At 32.4% G+C, this 19,408-nt stretch overlaps 3 protein-coding genes across 7 annotated transcripts; 1 reads left to right on the plus strand and 2 right to left on the minus strand.

Annotated features, from left to right (window-relative positions):
* The first annotated feature begins 228 nt into the window (after positions 1 to 228).
* Positions 229 to 5,280, plus strand: LOC126680952 (two-component response regulator ARR12). 4 transcript variants are annotated; one of them, XM_050376296.2, is made up of 7 exons: positions 229 to 729; positions 1,130 to 1,282; positions 1,493 to 1,897; positions 2,022 to 2,098; positions 2,390 to 3,601; positions 3,689 to 3,740; positions 4,903 to 5,280. In XM_050376296.2, the coding sequence occupies exons 1-6, from the start codon at positions 600 to 602 to the stop codon at positions 3,695 to 3,697; spliced, it is 1,986 nt and encodes a 661-aa protein (XP_050232253.1). In that variant the 5' UTR covers positions 229 to 599; the 3' UTR covers positions 3,698 to 3,740; positions 4,903 to 5,280. The 4 variants fall into 4 exon arrangements, with proteins under 4 accessions (XP_050232253.1, XP_050232247.1, XP_050232231.1 ...); XM_050376290.2 differs by having other exon boundaries at positions 4,906 to 5,280; XM_050376274.2 differs by lacking the exon at positions 3,689 to 3,740.
* Positions 5,281 to 5,619: 339 nt separating this feature from the next.
* LOC126680978 (calmodulin-binding protein 60 F-like) lies at positions 5,620 to 10,347 on the minus strand. 2 transcript variants are annotated; one of them, XM_050376318.2, is made up of 7 exons: positions 9,935 to 10,347; positions 8,953 to 9,028; positions 8,397 to 8,455; positions 7,723 to 8,213; positions 7,452 to 7,612; positions 7,125 to 7,328; positions 5,620 to 6,538 (listed from the first exon to the last, which is right to left on the minus strand). In XM_050376318.2, the coding sequence occupies exons 1-7, from the start codon at positions 10,045 to 10,047 to the stop codon at positions 5,822 to 5,824; spliced, it is 1,821 nt and encodes a 606-aa protein (XP_050232275.1). In that variant the 5' UTR covers positions 10,048 to 10,347; the 3' UTR covers positions 5,620 to 5,821. The 2 variants fall into 2 exon arrangements, with proteins under 2 accessions (XP_050232275.1, XP_050232266.1); XM_050376309.2 differs by having other exon boundaries at positions 7,723 to 8,216.
* Positions 10,348 to 13,597: 3,250 nt separating this feature from the next.
* On the minus strand, positions 13,598 to 16,807 carry LOC126664761 (uncharacterized). Its single transcript, XM_050357305.2, has 3 exons — positions 16,392 to 16,807; positions 14,760 to 14,783; positions 13,598 to 14,200 (listed from the first exon to the last, which is right to left on the minus strand). The coding sequence occupies exons 1-3, from the start codon at positions 16,579 to 16,581 to the stop codon at positions 13,899 to 13,901; spliced, it is 516 nt and encodes a 171-aa protein (XP_050213262.1). The 5' UTR covers positions 16,582 to 16,807; the 3' UTR covers positions 13,598 to 13,898.
* Positions 16,808 to 19,408: the final 2,601 nt, after the last annotated feature.

The raw sequence follows: 19,408 nt of genomic DNA on the forward strand, positions 1-19,408 counted from the left end.
TATAAATAAATTATAAGGAAATAGTTAATAAAAAAAACTTTCCATATTTACATTAATTACATAAATATCAATATGTTATATTTGGTAGATTTAGTCTAATAATAAAAACATAGTTTTGAAATTTAAAAACTTCAAACAAAATTTGAATTAAAAAATTACCTATATTTAATTCAAACAGAAATGAACATATAATCATTGTATGCAATGTGAGAAAAGAAATAAAAAAAGAATAGAGAAGAAAAAGTGTGTGATGTTGAGTTAGAAGAAAAAAGAAGTGCAAAACTAAAGACAAATAGAGAGTGTAGAGAGAGAAAGTGTTGTATGTGATGTGAGAGAAACAAATAGATTTTATGTTTTGTTGGTCTTGAAGAAACCTTCCACTCTGCCTATCACTATCATTTTCATATTATTCTACACTTTTTTTCTTTCTTTTGATCCAAAGTTTGAATCTTTTTGAATTCCTTTTTGTTTTTGTAATCTGGGTTTTGCTAGAAAGCCTCAAAATCAGCTGTTTCAATTTCATTTCAAGAAAAGATATCAACTTTCTTAATTTTGTTGTCTCTGGTTTGTTTGTTTTTTTCTTCACTTTGATTCAAAACATGACCATAGAGGAGAAAAGAAGTAGCAGTAAAGGTAAATTTCCAGAGGGTATGCGTGTTTTAGCTGTTGATGATGACCCAATTTGCCTCAAAGTCTTGGAAACTTTGCTCAAGAAATGTGACTATCTTGGTATGTTTCTGCTTCATTTCTCTCCTTTTGACACTTTTTTTAACCAAACTTTTATACGTGTTTTTATTTGTCAATTATTACTCTAAACATAGACTTTAGTTGTTTGTGTACATAATCTGAGTTTTTAATTTAACTCCAATGTTGTTTCTGTTTTAAATTTTCATTCTTGTGATTTTGGGTTATCAATTCTCTTGTTATTATGAGTAAATTGTCAACCTTGGTTTACTATTGTCACTGTTTGATTAATTTGGCTGTTGCTAGCAATTATTAGATTTTAATGTGTTCTTTTCAGTGATTGCAACACTGATCTGTAATTATAGTTCTTGAGTGATTTTGAATACCTTTTGTAAATTTTATTTTTTTGTGTTCTTAAATGTCATGACTGGATTTGTTTTTGCAGTGACAACAACCAATCAAGCAGTTCAGGCTCTGAAAATGCTTAGAGAAAACAGAAACAGATATGACCTGGTTATTAGTGATGTGAACATGCCTGATATGGATGGGTTTAAGCTACTTGAGCTTGTAGGGCTTGAAATGGACCTACCAGTCATCAGTAAGCAATGCATCCCTTTATTTTCATTAGTGACTTGACCTTTTGCAATTTATGATTGATCTTGTACAATTTTAGAGAATTTTAATTAAGGGTAACTTGTTTTTGTTGAAAAGTTTAAAACTTCTGCAACTTAAAGATTGCTCTAACTTGATTTCAAAATAGTGGATAGATTGTAATTGTGCGATTGTTGGTTGTAAACTTTTGATACAGTGTTATCGGCGCATAGTGATAAGGAGCTTGTGTACAAGGGGATTACACATGGTGCTGTTGATTATTTGCTAAAGCCGGTGAGACTGGAGGAACTCAAGAACATATGGCAACATGTGATTAGGAAAAAAAGCCTGCAAACCAAAGACCAAAACCGGTCCCCAAACCAAGACAAGTCGCTTGATGAAGCGGGAGAAGCTGGACAAGGAGTGTCATCAGGCGGTAGCGCGGATCAGAATGGAAAAGCAAATCGGAAACGAAAGGACCAAGATGAAGATGAGGAAGAAGAGGGTGAAGATAATTTAAATGATAATGATGAACATGGGAATCAGAAGAAGCCTCGGGTTGTTTGGTCTGTGGAGTTACATAAGAAATTTGTGGGAGCTGTTAATCAATTGGGTCTTGACAGTGAGTTCCTTTCCATAGATGTGGTGTCCTACATTTTTCTTCCCGTAGTTACATTTTTCTTCCCGTAGTTACATTTTTTTTCCTTTGTAGTATTTACCTTAACTTCTATAAGGATCAATTGCAGAGGCTGTTCCAAAGAAAATTCTTGACCTAATGAATGTTGAAGGACTTACAAGGGAAAATGTTGCAAGCCATCTGCAGGTTCTAAATTTCCACATTGCTTCGTCTATTTTACAAAACTTGAAAATGTATATTAGATCATTTCATGATTTCGCTCTGGAATGACAAATGTTTGGGCTATTGGATTAACCATCTGATCTTTGGTATTTAAAAATATTTGTCATTATTTCCGTCATTTTTTTGAAACAAATAAAGATTAAAAACTAATTAGTGGAAAATTCATGCTACATTATGGATGGCTAGTTATGCTGTGTAAATTTGAGTATTTTGTTTGTTGTCCTTTCCAGGCTTATTGTTTACATTTTATGACAGAAATATAGGCTTTACCTGAAAAGAATCAGTATGTCAGCATCCCAGCAAGCCAGTCTGGTTGCTTCATTTGGTGTTAAAGATTCCTCTTACTTGCGAATGGCAGCGCTAGACGGATATGCAGAGTTTGGTACCTTGAATGGACAAGGAAGGCTGTCCAGCACATCTATATCATCATATCATCCAAGTGGTATGCTCGGAAGATTGAACTCTTCTTCTGGATTAACCATGCGCGGGATAGCTTCTTCAGGTATTCTTCAGCCTGTTCAGTCTCAAAGCCTGAGTAATTCTGTTAACACTATTGGAAAGCTTCAGCCAGCTCTTTTGCCTTCAAGCCAAGCTGTGAATCCATTTCATGCTATTCCATCTCCGCTGGAGCCTAACCAGCTGCAGAGCAAGTCCATTGTCTCCTTTGGAGAGTTTAGTCGCAATGGTGATGTGCCAGGCTTTGCAGCGGCGAATAGCTTCTCAAATATGGGTGGTCTAAGCAATACTTCTCCTGGTTCCTTAAGCAACCCTCTGATGCTTCAAACACACCCCCAACAAAATTGTAATGGAGCATTTGAAACTCAATCTTCTCTTAGTAGCCCATCGCTGAACCGGGAATCTTTCGATGCTGGTGTTCGTGCTTCTCCAAATTTTTTTGGTCATAGTAGATCTAATGAAAACTGGCAGGATGCAGTTCAGTTGTCCAAATTCTCGACAACATTGCCTTTGAATGAACCCTTCAGTCATGGTGATTTATCCACTAGTAACTTCAGAGACAATCGGACCTGCACCAACGCTCAGGTTGTTAACAGCCTTAATGATTTCTCTTCTTCCAGTGTGCTTACGACACCTTTGGATACCAGCATAGACATGCAAAGGCAAACAGGCTTTTTTTGTAATCCTGTTCAAAATACAAGTTACAACTCAAGACAGAGGTGGGAAGATCATAGCCAGGGTTGCAACCCCATAAAGTCTGTGGTTTCTGGTAATGGTGTATCAGGTTCATTCAACCCGAGTATGGACCAGAGAAAGAACCTTGGTTCACATATGGTTGGCCAGTCTCCATCAGATTTTCACCATACTGTAATTGAAGTTGAAAAGTCCCTTTTGGACCCAAAAATGAGGTCCGCTGAGGAATATCTCTTGGAGCAAACAAAGTCCCAGAATGGTTTCATTCAAAGTAACTACGAGTCTTTGGATGATATAATGAATGCAATGATCAAACGGGTATGATTAAATGTCTTTTGCTGTTATCTCATTCAGATTTCCTAATATAATTGTCCTAATGATAATGTTTTTGTTGTTGAATATTAGACGTACTGAACAAGAAATGAAGGAGCTTAGCTTTAATGTGAAACTAGATAAGGTGGGTCTGTTTGTAGGGGACACAATTAACTCTAAATGCACCGCGTAGATTTGGTCAGCTCATATTGAATTCCAAATATTTATCTTTTCTTTTGTCGCTTGCTAGAGTATATGTTTTAGTAAAACATAAGTATATTGAAACTCTTAGCTAAAACCAGCTTACTAATGAAACCAGGAAATGTGAATGTTAGCATTCTAAGCGGCATAGAACCTACTACGGCTTTAAGATAATCTAAATAAACCTGCCAACGGAGTCCTAGGAAGAGGTTCTTGTATTTGAGTCTGTGCTTCATTGCTGTTGTAATCCATCTGTCATTTTTAGCCATGGCAGTATTGGTGATATAATGCCATAAGAGTAATTGTTTGTATAATGCACGAAATAAATGATTCATTGGAAAAATATTATAGCAAAAAATTGGATATCTTGAATAAAGATTCATACTTTTCAATCCCCCAAGTACCTTTTATTTAGTGAGATGATTGATTTGCTAGTTTGAAAATCTTGCGATATCATCAAGTTATTTTTTTCAACCTTTCAGAAAGTTTTCTTCCGGTCTTCGATAACCTTTGCATTGTCATTTTAACTTTGGTTCTTATTTATTTCTATCAAATATATGTATAGCCATGAATCCTTATTAGTTGCATATCACGGATTTTCTGGGGAGTTAAAGAATTTTGCTTCTGGACATGGCATGATAAAAGAGGAGAATAATTTATGAGTGTAAAATTTGACAGAAAAAAGTAGAATCTTTTGATTTGATATGACACTAGTGATGTGAAGCCAGACTCGAATTGCATGATCATAAAACTATTCAAAGAAAAGTTGGTCATTGTTTTTAAGTGGTTATGCTACTGTTTTGCGGGCTCTTCTGACTAGCTTTTAGCTGTTTCGACTGAGTAACCTACATGTTAAGAAATTTCAACACTAGGGGCCAACTATTGAATGTATGAACTGCTATGTTTTATATATTTTAAGCTCCATTGCGGATAATTGCAACTGCTAATGATGTGTCAATGACTGGTACTGGCCTTGACCTTTAAAAATTCGTCAAAATGCTGCTGTTATTTATTTGCACACATGTACTGTTATTTTTCAATTGTAACAATAACCAGTTTTTGTATTTTATGATTGTTCTGACGTTCGTTCTTTAATGTTTCTGAAGCAGGAGCAAAATGATTCTATGCTAATGGATGGAGAATGCGAATTTGATGCCTACTCGCTTGGGTCATGTCTATAAGAGTTTGCTGCAGCCGATATGTAGAGAAGCATGGCCAACACAGCAAACTAAGTCCAGTATTTTTCTGGAGGAAGTATTTCTTCCTGTAATTGATTCTACATAATGTCTTTCTTATCCTATTTCATTTAATCTGTTATTAGGAGTTCTTTTGTATCTTTTTGAATAATCTGTTAGTAGAGTTAGTAGAGTTAGTTCCTGCTTTATACTGATAGCAAAATTTCTAGTTTTTTATTTGTTCAATCCCCTTTATTCCTGTTGATAAATGGAGTCATTATAAGTATTTTACACAGCAGGTATTCTTTACTTTCTTGTCGCGTTTTCTATTTGTAACTTGCTTATTCCGTCGCTATTTGTGTACTATAGTGAGTGAATTATATGTAAAGGTCCGTGAATGTTCGAAAACATATTTATTCCAATTTAGCAAGATGGTAGCCATCAAATGCGCTTTGCTTCTTTTCTTTATCATGTGGAATAAAGAAAGGACTCTGGTGATTGTTGAGAGAATGTGACAGTTGACACGGTTATGAGACCTCAGAGTTCAAAATTTACAAGATCTTAAGTTCGAACCCCGGTTGAAATCAATATGTAAAATAAAATACCGAGTTAGAAAGAAATCAGCATTAAGGGTAAATCAAAGAGAGGTTTACAATGGCCAACAAACTTTTTTTGTCATTGTAATTCATTGTTCTTCACCTTTGTTTTCTTTGGCCTACGAGGAAATGTAGGCAAATACAAGAAAAAACTGGAGTTGTACATCATTTATCAGTTTCATCTAACATAAATTTAAATATTCACCTTTTGTCTTCTCAACAGTTAAAACAAAGAATTTTATGTCAAATTAGCTTCAGTCAAGCTCAACTAATTGAGCTCTTCTCTCTGCAGCTTTTTTCCTTATAAATATCCCCCACCGTAACGCTGCTTTCAACTTAAGCCACCCAACGACAGCCTTCCCTGATCCCCTACCGCGTTCCTGAGTGAATGAGTGATCCATCTGAGGTTCATACCCTTGAATGCTGTAAGAATAACACGCTTCATCAGAATGACCAAAACCACTTCCCATACCAAATGATTTTAACAGTCTTTGCATATCATCACCCTCTAACATCTCTGAACTCCTAACACGAATTTCTTCCGCAAAGAAATCTTCCATTCCTTGCCCATTTCTTGGTCGAGTCCAGTCTCCTGAATAATAAGCACCCCCAACTCCAGGAGTTCCAACTGACATGTGATCCATTACGCCAGCGAATTCTGCTTGTGGATTATTCAATGTCATGATTGCACTATTATCCGATCTCACAAAAGGAAATTCAATCAACTGAGGAACTGATGGATGGTTATTTACAGCTTGGCTTTCCGGACCTGGTTCTGAAGAGATATAGTGGTGCTGCCTATTTTGGTTAGAAGTAATATAGTGATTTGTCTCAAAGTTGTCTATCGTAGGTGCCACCAAAGCTCTTTTTCCATTGTTAGTACTACTTAGGGAGTTCAGAACTTTGCCGTCGTACTCTATGACCTGATGCCAATTTTCATATGCTCGCTTCACTAGAGAATCCACTGAAACCTGTAGGAAAATTCAGCACGCATGAGTTAAATTTCATGCACAGACCAGGTATGATTTTTCGTCACTTACTAAGTTGTGGAGCTCATGACACGGGAAGTTTGTTTCCACATGCAAAGTAAGACCATAGCAAGTGAAAGCTGCTACTATACGATGTCTGATATAGAACACCTTATGGAAACAGTAGCTGAGTAAAACATTTGGTAATGGCTATTGAAAATTAGAAGATAATTTCTTATCCCGAAATGCTTTGTTTTGATCTATGAGACGAGTTTATTATTTCGATTTATAACTTGTTTTGTTACTAAATTTATTGAACTTAGATATGCATAAAAAAGTTTGATTTTAGAATTATTTTGATTCATCAATACTGATTGAGAAACTATAGTACCAGTCTTCTCTGCATTATACAAATTGATTCGGCCTCATGCTCTGTTTCACGTAGTTGAAAATTTCAGGTCTTAGTGGTTTATCAATGTCTAATTTCAAAGAATTTAAGATAGGTTATTCAAAAACACCAAGTTGGCCAAAACTTTCAACACACAGCTTTATAAACATCAGACTCTATTCTGAAATGCAGAGAACTAACCTTTTGACCATGAGTAAGAGATTCCAAAGGGAGAAATTGTCCTTCCGTAATAAGGCCTCTGAGTTCATAAATGTTGTTAAAAACGACGCCTGTGCTATGAACCGCATCTGTGTAATAAACATAAAGCTTTCCTCCCAAGACGCAGGTCTTAGCATGCTCCATAGTATTCTCCCACATCCTATTGGACATTCCACTTCCGAGGATCTATTTTAGCAAAAAAATAAAACTAAACAAATTCAATACAGACCTATGGAATGTGAATTGTGAAGTGAAAAAAAAAAAGGTTCCTAATGAGAAACAAGAAAAGTTAGAATAAGGAATTCTTACACTTCTCAATTTCTGTGGATCCCTGACAAGGAGCCGAAGAAAATCTTCGACTGTTGCAATTTGAGCCTTCACCAGTTTTTTGTGCAGAGCTCCATCCTTGGCTATTCTGTCCAATCTCCAAACTTCATCATTTAAAGCAGGCGGATAGTGCTTCTTGTATACTGCAAATTTTAGACAAGTACCGAGTCAGAACCAAACAGCTTGTTTATGACAAAATAATTTTAGTTATAGTAATATGTAGACTGTCAATTTGCTAACGTTGAAGACTCACATTCTCCCCTGTGATCTTTAACAGCAAATGCCTCCGTTTTTCCTTCACGAACACGAATACCTTCGTACATCCCAGAAGCAACCTTCGCACCGAGCCTGAACTTTCTGCTCCTTATCCAGCTAGAATTATCTGTGAAAATAAGATCACCAAGAGTTCCTACCCCTTCCTTGAGAGTCACCTGCAGATCCCCCGTCAGTAGAGGCCTTTTCCCTTCTCGCTCCTTTACTTCATGACTTTCAAAGTGTTCGAGGGTCCAATCTTCCTCAGCTTCCTCATTGAAGTCACCCTCAAGAACCACTACATTTAGTTTGGCTCCTGATTCCGGTCCAGCTTGCACAACAGTGCCTGTGCTTGCATCTATCAGGACAATATGGATAGCTGCTCCTTGTTCCCCCTCAACCTTCCCGCCCGTGAACAAGTGAGGCGGCATCCTTGTTTTGAAATGAAGCTGTAGATTTTTCCCCTCTGGACCTTGTAGCTTTGGCGGTGATCTGCTATAAATAGATTAAAATTTTGATGTCAAAAGTTTCAGAAGTTCACGATTTTCTTCTTTTTTTATTTTTTGACTATAATTGTATATATATATATTCTTAACTATAATTGTATATATATATATTCTTATTATAGAGAGAGGAATTTTTATTCTAACTTCTAAATTTCACCTAGGAGCTCACCTTGCAGTTAACTGAGCATGGTCCATTCTCGTTAAAGCGCGTTCCACCTCTTCACTAACCTGAAGATAAATTTTAAGATTCTAAAATCAACAAAAGCAGAACTTTGTACCATAAGTATTAGGAAAATGAGATCAATTTAAATAATGCCGTCTCCACAAATTGAACCAGACTAATTAGTACCTACAATAACAAGAGACTACGGCCATGTCATCAAATATATTCTAATTCTAGATAAGTGTAGTCATGGCAAAGATCAACTTAGTATACACTAGCTCATGGCTATTGTTGAAGGTTAGTACAATGTCTGTGATATTTGTATATCATCTAAAATTCATAGAGTTGTATGTGTTGACGATAAATGCTTCTGAAACTTTGAAACTTAAAATTTATAAACTAGTCTTGTAGGAAAAATGGTTTCGCCATTTTCCGTTACTAGAATTTATGTTCCTACGTTTTCGTATAACAGACACATAGTGTGTCATGAATGTACACCAAATTAGACCACATGTTTATTGCACAATAATAAAACAATAGAAAAAATAAAATCACAACTCACAATTCTGCGGAACAAAGGTTCCAAAGTTGAGCAAAGCCTTTGCAAACTATCAACCTTTAAAGCTTCCACAATAACACTGCAAATTGAATAACTTCACTATCAAGAAACACACATACAAAATTGACACTGTAGAAGAAGGCAAACCAACTGAATATTTACAAGCATCAAGGCATTGACAGTCATACATACGAAACAAAATAGATACAGGTTTAATTAAGGTAGTAGAAATTTGAAACACGATACGTAGTGTTGAATGTAGTAACTCAATCTTACTATATTGAGATCTAATTACTAAAAATAGTGCCTGGAATTATGCCTGACAAAAAACATTAGCATAATTTCCACAGCACTGTGTAAATTAAACAAACTACCTAAAGTGCAAGCTATGCAGCACGGAAATGGAAATGTCGAAACAGCAAACTATCAAAACCATATTTTTTATAAAAGAAAAGATAATAAATATAGTGTTTTTGAAACATTTTCGAAAATAAAAATAATTCACCAAAATGTAGAACTCAAAAAGTTTCCTTAGGTGCCAAAGTAAGTTTTTGCATACAAGCCAATGAGCCTTGCTATCTTCTATTACCAAGACATGATTTCACATAGCCATGTCTGAAGATTTGTCGAGATCCAAAAGCCAGTAAGCTAGATAGTACGGGCACGGACACGAGAAACGGGACACTTGGACACGGACACTGTGAGACAATGTTATTTTAAGGTTCCCAATGTAAAAAGTGAAGTTTAGTGCCGGATACATCAAGTGTCCGATACGTTTCTAAACCGAAACCGTTAATTGAATGAAATGTTTGTGCTGCATAGCCAGTAAGTCATCACAGGAAGTTCAAAACCCAGTAAAGTCAAGCTACTAAGTTTACTGCAATAATCCCAAGTAATCTTTCAAGGCAAGAAACAATATTAAACTATAAGCGGCATAAACCATAACCACCCATAAATAACAAGAATAAAAAAAAAGGAATCAAACCTGGCTAAAGCAGGCATCTTTGGCTTCTTAGGATCAGGCAAATGGCCGTTTTCATCTTCAACACTCTGCTCATAACCTCTTTTATCCACTCTCCTTCCTCTTGAACTTTCCATAAATAAAAACTTACCAAAAAATAGGCTTTCCAAATATAGAACCAACAAATAAAGAGTTAATTTAAGACTTGCAGAGCTCTATAGAAAACAGAAAACAGCTTTTGAAAACAATTTGTGGATCTGGGTTTGATGTAAGGATGATCTGTTTCAGTGGGATTAGGTTAAGATTAAAATTAGATCCAATCCAAGTTGGTATCTTTTAGTATTACTTTAATAATATAAAGTTTCTTTCTTTATACAAATCCAAATATTTTGTTAGTGCATTAAATAAAAGAAAAGAGTTAATTCAGAGATGAGCTGTATTAGAAATGCATGAACTTTGAAAAGAATATGGTCTTTAAAGAAAGCGCGTTTTCTGTGTTAGAAATTCTACTATATTCTATAATTTATTTATTTAGTTATATTATAAAAAATTCAGACTATTTTTTTGCTATATTTATTAAACTATGGCTTATGTTTGTTATTTTTGAACTAATGTAGAATTTATTTATTTAATTATAATTTTCATTTATATTAGAGTAATTCATCATAAATAATTTAATCTTGGACAAAAAGAAAACTTATTTGACCGGCGTTTGGTTTGTATATGAGGCTATGACTATGAGGAAGAAAACGGAAAGGCAAAGTCAAATGGTGGCCGTGTCATGTTTGGGTGGGTCCCATATTAGACCGTGTTTGCCAAAATCTCTTTTAGGGTATGGAGTATTATTTTTGGATTTTAAGTTTTTGTAGCTTTGCAAAATATATCAGGTACATATATATCATGCGAGTGTCCACTTTTAAAATGGATTTTTTCAAAAAAAAAGTTAACTCATTTATTTGTAATGAATAAGAATACATCTATCTATACTATATATAAAAGCACGGATTGGGGGGGACAGGCAAATTTACTGAATAATCCTTTTCAGTCTGTTACTAAATAAAGATTTTATAGTCATTAACTAATTAGTTATTTAATTAATCACTATTGTAATTAAAATCCTAATTAGAATAGGTAACTAAATTATCTCCAATTTAATTTTTTGTATGTAAAAAATAACTAAATTGTCTTCAAATTAGTAGGAATACCTATCTTTTAGTTTGATTTAACTACAAAATTAAAATACTGTATTTGGTCAATATATTATTATTTAAATTTCTATTTTATTATTTTTAATGATATTATTAATAAAATTAAAATAATTATTTAATTATGGTTATTATAAAACCAAAAGAAAAATAAATTCAGTATGAAATTTTTTTTATAACCGAATATATTATATTTATTTTTATAAAAATTCTTAACTAATTTAATATTAATTATAAATAAAAAATTGATATAATTATAATAAATTTACTAATATGTACATTGACGAGTTACGTTACGAGCCACGTGCATAGCACGTAAAGCGAAACTAGTATTCACAAAATTAGTAAGTCATTTGTCATTGTATATGGTTATTGCTTTGTAGCAAAAAACATTAATAATCTTTTAAATTAAAAAATTGACAGTTTTACTTTGAAAATCCAAAATAAGTAAATGTACAAATATATTAAATGATAAAATAATTCATCTTGTTCTAAGAAAATCTTTATTTTAGGTTCTTAATTTCTTTTCACTTTTAATAAATAAAAAAATTTATATTAAAAGTATTTTATTTGAATTTATAATTTTAGACTTTCAAGATCAATTTCTTAATAAAGAAAATTTAATTTCACACCCAACTATAAGTAGACTTGCCCTCACTATTATCTCTAGCTACTATTATTTCTACTCTAATTTTATTTTATTTTTCAAAAAAAAAAATTAATTTTGAATCTAAAATGCCTAACAATTGAATGAAAACTAATTTGTTATTTACCAAATAGAGAATAGAGATAGCTAATATTCAGTTCCATATACACTTGAAAATCCATTGTTTTTCTTTTATTTATGTATCTAGGTTCTAGTGTTCGTCCCCAAAAATATATATATCTCTTTTTTTTTAATAAAACATCCTAGTTGAGTACAAATTCTTCAAACTTTTTCTGGGTGTTGTAATGCTTTTATCTTTACTCACTGTAAGGAATTATGTATTTGACAATAAATATTTTTGCAGCTAATTTTTTGTTGCTGCTAAAAAATATTTTGCAACATTAATTTTGAAAGTTGCTGCCATTAGTTAAGTTATAACAGCATTTTACAGTAAATTTTGTTACCAATTACTTAAGACAACGTTTTATTAGCAGCAACATGCCACAAATTTTTTTTGTTACTATATGTTAATAGTAAAAAAATTTAACACTATTAGCAGCAAAAATGTTTGCTGCTAATTATGGTATATGTTGGAGTGACTGTTGATAATAGCCATCTATTTTTTTATATTGTTTTGATCTTATAGGACACAATAAATAGTCATCTCTCTTTTATTGATGGATTAAAATTTATCGATAAAGTGCATAATAAATTAATTTATTATAAATTAATAATCGAAGATAGATTCGTCAAAAATTTTCAATAATAAAATGGAATCATTTAATGAGTTGTAGTAATTTAATTCTTTAAATATTGTATTTACTATCTATCTTTCTTTTATTTTTTATGAAAAAATTGTTTGTCCATTTTTGTAAAGAGTTTGTCAAGTGGTGGTTGAATCGAATGTCTGTAAATTTTGATATTAAAAATTAGTCTAGGATGATGGATAAATTCGAACCTATAAACTAGTTCTAGTTATTAGATTATAATTGAATCTAAACACATCCATATACATGTGCATTTTTACATTCTAACTCCAATTAAATCAATAATATTTCTATTAAGTGAATAATATTTCTAGTAAGAACTACACATTATTAACGAAATAGTTTGATAATTTACTTTTTATTATTATAGAACTAATAGCGCATATTATCGTAAAATATATTTTTCATATCGGGTTATCGAGTTTAATTTTGATTTTTCCGTATAAAGTAGTTGTTTCAAAGTAAATTTGATGACACTGAACAGTGTTCCTAAGTGCGAGTGTTTATCCCATGCATTGGTTGTGGCATGTTATATTTATAACAATTTAATGAGCATTCGTGATAGGAAATCTTTTAATTATTGTTAATTTTGTTATTATTAAATTTTTTACATAGCTAGCGCATTATTGGATTATTGCACGAATGACATGACGCAACAATTGCATACAATAATTTTTCGCCTTAAGTGCGATATTGTTTGGTATACTCACATGATAATAACTAAATAATCGGGATTCTGTGGTCACAGTCTGGAATCTTTAATGGGTCAGCCTCGTGGTAGTGGGACATCCAATTTTTTTTTTTGATAATCAATTATTATTATTTTCATTATCATTCATTACCGGCTTTGAGATAATTGATAATTAATAATCTGATTAATTATTTAGATAGGCCCTATCGTTCTTAATTCTGAATTTATTTTAATTAAATTGAACTTACTAGAGACAAATCAAACTTCATTCGCAATTGTTCTATCAAGAGCGAAGTTCTAAAATAAAACTCAATTTAATTCAAGCTCGAATTTAATAGTATTTGTATTTTAACTCGACTCGGCTGATTACACTCTAAGTTACTCATAAGAACAAAGCTTACACAAAATAACTAAAACAACATGGCGTCCACAACTCCAAGAGAATGCAGGTAATGTTGTGCTGATAGATCTAAAACATGTTACAACTAAAAAAACAGATGACTATATTTCATTTTCTTGCCCCAGCGAGATAAAAATCACAGAGAGAGAGGGCGGATTTCTTTTTTCCGCTTTTGCAGTGACAATACAAGCAATTTGCTTGCCTCCTATATAAATAACTTGGTGTAATGCGCTAGTTCGACGGTGCAGAAAGGAAAAATTCAAATAGTTATACAAATATTTATTCACCTTCCCAACCCAGTTGGCGGGCACGTCGCTCCCACAAAGAAGTAATTTTCCTCTCCTTTATCCGCAATGCCTCAGTCCGCTCTCTAGCTTCTTCACATATTTCAGTAGCGGCATTACATTTTTCAGCTTCTCTTTGATACTGGGAAGCTACCCGTTTAGCTTCAGCAAATGTGATGTTCATGTGGTGGGTATGTTCTCCAGCAACAGCCTCTTGCAGTTTCAACTCCTCTGTTAGAAGGTCAACAAACTGCTTCTCCATCTCCCTTTTCAGATCAGGGTCGTCATTTCCACAATCTGTGATCAATGATTCATATCGGTGATCACGCTTCCACTGGTATTATTTTGACAAATAAGCAGTAACAAAGTGAAAGATTGAAATAGGAATCACTGAACATCCGTAACGGAGCTTTTCGATAGCAATTTTTATTTTATTTTATGAATTATCCTTACATTTTTGTCAATTGGAATATCCACCACCGGACGCAATAAAAAATTCATCCTATAATCATGTTAAACTTAATATGAGCACAAAGCCCTAATAAGTAATACTAAATGAACCTCGAAAAGAGGCATTCTTGCATTCTTCATTATGTACAAAGCTCAACTAAATTTGACTATAAAAAAATACTCATAATTAAACATAATAGAAGGCAAGAAAATTGATAGCTGCGATTTTCATAACAGTTAGATGGTGGATATTCCATATTAAAGGAAGTTCCAAATGCATGCACGTCTGTATGAACATTGTGTGTACGTGATTATTACGGGACTGAATAAACAACAGCAAATCTGTTTTATTATAGGAATAGGAACAAAGTTATTACAAAACAAATTTTGCATAAGGAGATCTAACCTGTGACTGAGAGATTGGCCAACCCTGCAGAAAATGAAAAACAAAAAACCCGAGAACAAAAGGAATTAGTAACAGAAGTTATGGTTTTCTCAAATGTGAACTCTTGATATCAGAAGTTTATTTAGCAAGTATAAGCAATACCAACAGACAAAACTCAAAATAGACCTTGAGATCCTGTTTGCAGGCAAACATATAAATTCAACTGGACATTTTCTATTCACAGGAGAAGCGATACACTGCTTAAACATAGAGCTGCCTATGGTAACATGTGCAAAAGGGAAAACAAACCAATGAGCTAACTTCTTGAATAAGATTATAAATCCAGTAATTCTCTCTTAAAAGAGATGACCTTCATTCTAAAATAAATTCAAAGAATCATCAAATTCAAACCATCCATCATCAGATTCATAAATTAAAAAACTGACGAACATCTTTATCTCTCAGCGTTTTCATTCACATCTCATCTTACTACCATTATTATTTAATTACAACAATCCAGAAGAAAACAGATATAACTGTTTTAGCTCCAAATCAGCTATAGTTTTAGAAACAGATGATTTGGAACAACAAAAGCGCCTTCTGATGTTATCAAGGATATGCAGACGAGCAGATAAAGAGGCAACTAATCTGCATCAATCCCCAAGTGGAATTAAAAAGGAAAAAAAGAAAGGAACATATGACATTCCAGAAAAGAGATGGAATATTTTATGGGTTTGTTTTAAAGGAGATCTCATTGATGGTTATGGTAACTCATTCTCGGAGACTTCAATACTTGTTTTGGCCAATAAAGATATCTTCAGTTTTTTAGAAATCTAGTCTCCTCCCGCAAACATTGTAAATGGAAAATGAGCATTTAGTTTATTTAGAAATCTAGTCCATCCATCCAGTAGTTTCATCAGGCGTCAGTAAGTTTGACACAGCGCATCAACAAATTATAACCAAATTATGCTATTATCCGATGTGAACCATTTCACCAACCTTAAAGTTCTATGCTGGTCTAAAAGCATCCTTAAATTCTTAAAATTCAAAGTTAAGGGTACAAAATTGACAGCCAAAACTGAATGGATGCACGTAGTATTAATTCTTAAATTATCAAATATGATGCAGCAAATTTTCTAAAGAGATCTACAACGCATAATTCAGCATGAAACTATAATAAAGTGAAAAATTTAATGCAGTAATACCATGAAAATGAATTAAAGAAAGGCAGTAATCAATTCTACAGATAATGGATTTGTATAAGCCTGGCTAGACACACACTATGCTAGCAGTCAGCCTTGGTAATTGAAGTATCATTTGTGTAAAAATGTACAAAATCCAAAACAAAATTATCCATATAATTCAGTAACAAACAAAATCAGGATTACAAAGAGATCCCGTTCATGACTAGAAATTGAAGTACATGGTTAATTAAACACACAGAATTATAAAGATACAACAATACAGCAAGTACTAAAGTGTATCACTCAGATCTTGGTTACAGATAAAACTCAGAACCCAGCTAATTGATCAAGAAAAGGGTAACCATAAATTGACTCAGATTAACCTATAACCCATCAAAATAAAAACTTGAAAACAGCCCAGATGCAGAAACACAACATAAAACAGTATAATAAGAAAAAAGAAGGGTACCAGGAGCAATGTTGAGAAGGGATAAAGGAGGAGGGCAATCACAGATGCAAGGGGGGCAAGAAGATTGAGAAGAAAAAGAAAGGGATTTGTTGAATCTGGAGTAAAGAGCAGGTCCGCATACCCCTAAAGCAGATGCAACTGCAAATATTACCAAACAACACCTCAAGCAACTCCCTGATCTCCTCGTCATTCTTCTTTTTTCTGCTTTCCGATCAAACTTTCCCTCTCTATTCGGACACACTGAGTGAGATCTAATGTGGACGCATTAAATCCTAATCTATCTAATCTAAATCCAACACTCTAAATGCAATGATTTCTTTTTTTATTAAAAAAAATTGACTATGCTTTCTGGTTAACCAATAATTGCATATATCTTTTTAGTAGAAGAAGAGAAAGTTTTTGATTTTTGCTACTAGTGTAATCAATAATGTATTTTAGAGATTAGATGTTAAAATTATAATTTGAGCACATTACGCTAATGTTTCTGAGGTATACTATTATTAATAATTTGATACCTCTTATTTTAAAATTATACTTAATGGTTTTTCAGTTTTAATTCCGCTAACTATTAGCACTTTCCATTAATTTCGACACTTATTTTCAAACGATTTGATACTCCACTTTTAATTTCGTGAACGATTTGAGCCCTCATTTTTAATTTTATTAAATGATTTGATACCTCACTTTTAAATGATTTGATACCTCAGTTTCAATTTCATTAGAAGATTTGGTCCCTCAAATTAATGGAAGGGTCTCTCAGTTAACGAAATTAAAAATGAGGAACTATTAAGTATACTTTTCAAATAAGGGACACCAAACTGTTAATTATGGCATACCTCGGGGATCTCAGCGTAATTTGCTCTTATTATTTTAATGTATCTTCAGTTTAATTTTGCTTTACCTAACTTATTTTAGTTCGGCTATTCCTCCGAATACCCTCCAACCGTTTAGCCGCAATTCATTTGCACCCTCATATTGCAAAATCAACAATTTTATCCAAATTATGATCTTTCGATTTCAATTTCGTCCTCAAACATCAAAATCAACACATTTTCGTATTAATTACACCCTCAAGTATCATATTGACTTTTTTTCACTACTTTAAATTTTAACAAATATTCTAAATAGTTCTCAATATTATAATTAAAATAAAAGACCATCTTTCCTAAAATTTTAAAAGTTATTAATAATTTTTTATTAAATATATCATTAAATAATTTAAAAAATAAATATTTTTTTTAAAATATAAAATTAATTTTTAATTTTTTTAAAAATTAAAATAATTAAAACTCGTTCGTCTTCCTCGAAATAAACCCATGTCGTGTTCGTCAAGAGAAAGACGAACGAGTTTCAATTATTTCAATTTAAAAAAATATTAAAAAATTATTCAATTTTAAAAAATAATCCTTTTTAAATTATTTAAGGTTAATAATTATTTCAGAGTTAACCTGGAAACTTCTGCCGCCTCTAGAAACCTTCGCCGCCGCCAGAGAACAGACCTAGTTTTTCATCATCAATGGTGATGATGAAAGACCTAGTTGGGTCTATTCTCCAGTGGCGGTTTCCGGTATATTAAAAACGATATATCCATTTAATTTTTATAAATTTAATCTGATTAATAATATTTATTGTTGGCTAATCAAAAATTATTATTAAGTTTTACTATAATTTTTGAAAAGAAGAGTTTTTTATTTAAAATATAACATTAAACACTATGTAGAATATATGTTAAAATATAAATTACTGATTTGATCATTTTTTAAGTAAAAAGAGGTCAATTTGATGCTTGAGGTGCAATTGAAACCGAAAAGTCATAATTTGGATAAAGTTGGCGATCTTACAACACCAGGATGCAATAAATTGGGGTTAAAAGATGGAGGGTTTTTAGAGAATTTAACAATACAAAACGTTATATAATAAATTCTAAACATGATACCTGATCTGAACAAACATTTGCATGCGATTCAGTTTCATCATTTTACAATTGCATTGACTGTTCATGTATCTCTTTTCCATTTGGAAATCCTTGAAAATGATATTAAAACTCAAATGGCAGAAAACAATGTCTGGTATATGCACTAGCCAACCATTTTTCATACACAAAATCCACTCATCATCACATAACGAGAATGAAGTTTAATCTAAAAGAAATCAAGAAACCTTTTATGTGATTGATTCATATAAACATGAACTACACTCAACAGATAAATGTTCGGGCAAACGAAATCCTAAGTATCTTAATATACATAAACTAGTCTGCATAAGCTTAAAAAAAAAAATCAAATTCGTAAATAATTACAACAATAATACTAATTTTTAAGATTAATTACATATAAAATCATGATCTTTACACCAAGTTTCAAAAATAACACGATCTTTAAAATGTGTCAATCACAGACACGACCTTTCATTTCTTTTCAATTTCATCATGGGCATATAACTTTCGGTGAAAATTCGCTGATTTGGACACTCGATGGATCTGCCACGTAAATGTCACTAAAAATTGTCGATGTTATTTTTGAAAAAAAATGAAAGGTGGTGTCTGTGATTAATCTGTTTTAAAGGTCAAGTTATTTTTAAAACTTAGTACAAAGATCATAATTTCTTATGTTATTAATCCTAATTTTTAGGGCTAACCAAAATGCCTCTAAAATACTTGGGAATCGTTCACTAGAGTCCTGCAAGTTGAATATGACACAGGAACGACACATAAGTTTCATTGTTTTGTAAAAAAAATAAACCTAAAATAAGAGAATTGCACAAAAATCACTCACATTGAACTGGCATTATGTATCCGTTTTAAAATAAGGAATATAGTTCTCTAACATTTGTGCTCTCACTTCTCTCTAAAAAAAACTTTCATTTTCTTCATGTTTTGAGGGTGGGAGAAGATGATTTTTCCAGCTAACCAGAAAATCATCTTATCTCCGCCCATATTATTAAAGATTATAGATCTACTTTTTATTTTAATAATTTTTTGTTAAAATTTTAATTTCGAATTGGATTTTTTTTAGTTT

Source organism: Mercurialis annua, linkage group LG1-X (genome assembly GCF_937616625.2).
Source record: "Mercurialis annua linkage group LG1-X, ddMerAnnu1.2, whole genome shotgun sequence".
NCBI classification, from domain to species: Eukaryota; Viridiplantae; Streptophyta; class Magnoliopsida; order Malpighiales; family Euphorbiaceae; genus Mercurialis; species Mercurialis annua.

Coding starts and splice junctions, on each gene's coding strand:
- LOC126680952 (XM_050376274.2), top strand. CDS start 600: ATGACCATAGAGGAGAAAAGAAGTAGCAGTAAAGGTAAATTTCCAGAG. Junction 1,283..1,492: donor AATGGACCTACCAGTCATCA/GTAAGCAATGCA, acceptor CTTTTGATACAG/TGTTATCGGCGCATAGTGAT. Junction 2,099..2,389: donor ATGTTGCAAGCCATCTGCAG/GTTCTAAATTTC, acceptor ATTTTATGACAG/AAATATAGGCTTTACCTGAA.
- LOC126680978 (XM_050376309.2), bottom strand. CDS start 10,047: ATGGAAAGTTCAAGAGGAAGGAGAGTGGATAAAAGAGGTTATGAGCAG. Junction 8,456..8,952: donor AACCTTTGTTCCGCAGAATT/GTGAGTTGTGAT, acceptor ATTTATCTTCAG/GTTAGTGAAGAGGTGGAACG. Junction 8,217..8,396: donor CATGCTCAGTTAACTGCAAG/GTGAGCTCCTAG, acceptor ATCTATTTATAG/CAGATCACCGCCAAAGCTAC.
- LOC126664761 (XM_050357305.2), bottom strand. CDS start 16,581: ATGACGAGGAGATCAGGGAGTTGCTTGAGGTGTTGTTTGGTAATATTT. Junction 14,784..16,391: donor CCTTCTCAACATTGCTCCTG/GTACCCTTCTTT, acceptor CATTTTCTGCAG/GGTTGGCCAATCTCTCAGTC. Junction 14,201..14,759: donor GGCCAATCTCTCAGTCACAG/GTTAGATCTCCT, acceptor CATTGATCACAG/ATTGTGGAAATGACGACCCT.